This window comes from Penaeus monodon, chromosome 15 (assembly GCF_015228065.2).
Source record: "Penaeus monodon isolate SGIC_2016 chromosome 15, NSTDA_Pmon_1, whole genome shotgun sequence".
Classification (NCBI taxonomy): Eukaryota; Metazoa; Arthropoda; class Malacostraca; order Decapoda; family Penaeidae; genus Penaeus; species Penaeus monodon.
This window is the reverse complement of record NC_051400.1, coordinates 8,383,935-8,385,028: the sequence shown is the minus strand read 5'-3', so window position 1 is coordinate 8,385,028 and position 1,094 is coordinate 8,383,935. Positions and strand designations below refer to the sequence as shown.

The 1,094-nt window shown below is 32.9% G+C and overlaps 1 protein-coding gene across 2 annotated transcripts in view; it reads right to left on the bottom strand.

The window, feature by feature from the left end:
* Positions 1 to 1,094, bottom strand: part of LOC119581732 (ankyrin repeat and SOCS box protein 12-like) — a 7,975-nt gene that overhangs the window by 803 nt on the left and 6,078 nt on the right. The window contains exons 6-7 of one of the 2 annotated variants that reach the window (XM_037929862.1): positions 859 to 992; positions 1 to 637 (exon numbers count right to left, since the gene is read on the bottom strand). The exon at positions 1 to 637 is cut by the window's left edge and continues 803 nt beyond it. In XM_037929862.1, the coding sequence (XP_037785790.1) occupies positions 444 to 637; positions 859 to 992 (328 nt within the window). In that variant the 3' untranslated portion in view covers positions 1 to 443. The remainder of the gene's footprint in view (positions 638 to 858; positions 993 to 1,094) is intronic. The other variant, XM_037929861.1, reaches the window with a different exon arrangement.

The window sequence follows — 1,094 nt, the reverse complement described above, 5'->3', positions numbered from 1 at the left end:
TCCACTTATAAGCTAAAAGTAAACAAACATGATGGTCATGTTCATATTAACAATAATATTTAAAAGAACAATTCACTTTAATAACAGAAACACTAAGTAATTCTACATATTTGTAGTCTTAAAAACTTCAAAGTAGTCAGTTATAGACACATGAAGAAATATGGGCTGTAGCAGTTGAATGTAGATATCAGAGATATTTGAACACCAAAATAGATTAAAGTATTCACAACAAAACACAGTGCAGAAGATCTGAAAATAATAAACAACAAAAACAACAGAAACATAACATTTAGTTAATTGCAGGTAGAATACTGTACCATGCACACTTTACCCACTCACATTTTTTCATAGCTCCCAATGCTTCTTGCATTCACTAAGTAATCATCACTTCGTTGCAAAGCCTCTATCTGTCACTGACAAAATTGCTTTGACTGCCACTTGTATCACTCTTCCTTTTTGACAACTTTTGTATGAGTGTTCTCCTCAGTCCTTTTTGAATATTTTGTGAATTCCTCAAAACTAAGATATGGAATAAGACAAGAGGGAAGATCTAAAGAAGTCACTTTATCAAGATTTCTTCTGTGAAACTGTTGTCGTATCTTGTGACGGCAAATTGATTTTAAGCTTCTTGGAGAACCTGTAAGGAGGGGGAAAATGTTTGAGGTGTTTCAGTAATACATCTGCTATCTCCCATACATCAAAAAATAATATAAAACAGCTATCAGCTCTTTCCTGCAAGATATCATGGGTTTACAATCACAAAACTATCAGATATACTAACTGATTTAGCAACTAATAACATAAATCAACAAAAATAAATGAAACTTTCCTAAATATTCTAAAACAGTAGTTACTTACCTAAGAGAGAGCTTATTAACTGCTTTGCTGGAGAGCTTTCAGGAAATTCTTCTAATGAAGATAATCCCTTAGCATTCAACTGCCAGAGATTACCTCCAATCTCATGATACAGCATAACAAACTCAGGGTAGTCCCTGTGGGAATTTAAATTTAAAGATGTAGTGAGAACTGGAAGACATTCTTCATCAATACATTTGAAAACAGAATGGACTCTTTAACACATATTCCCAGATGTT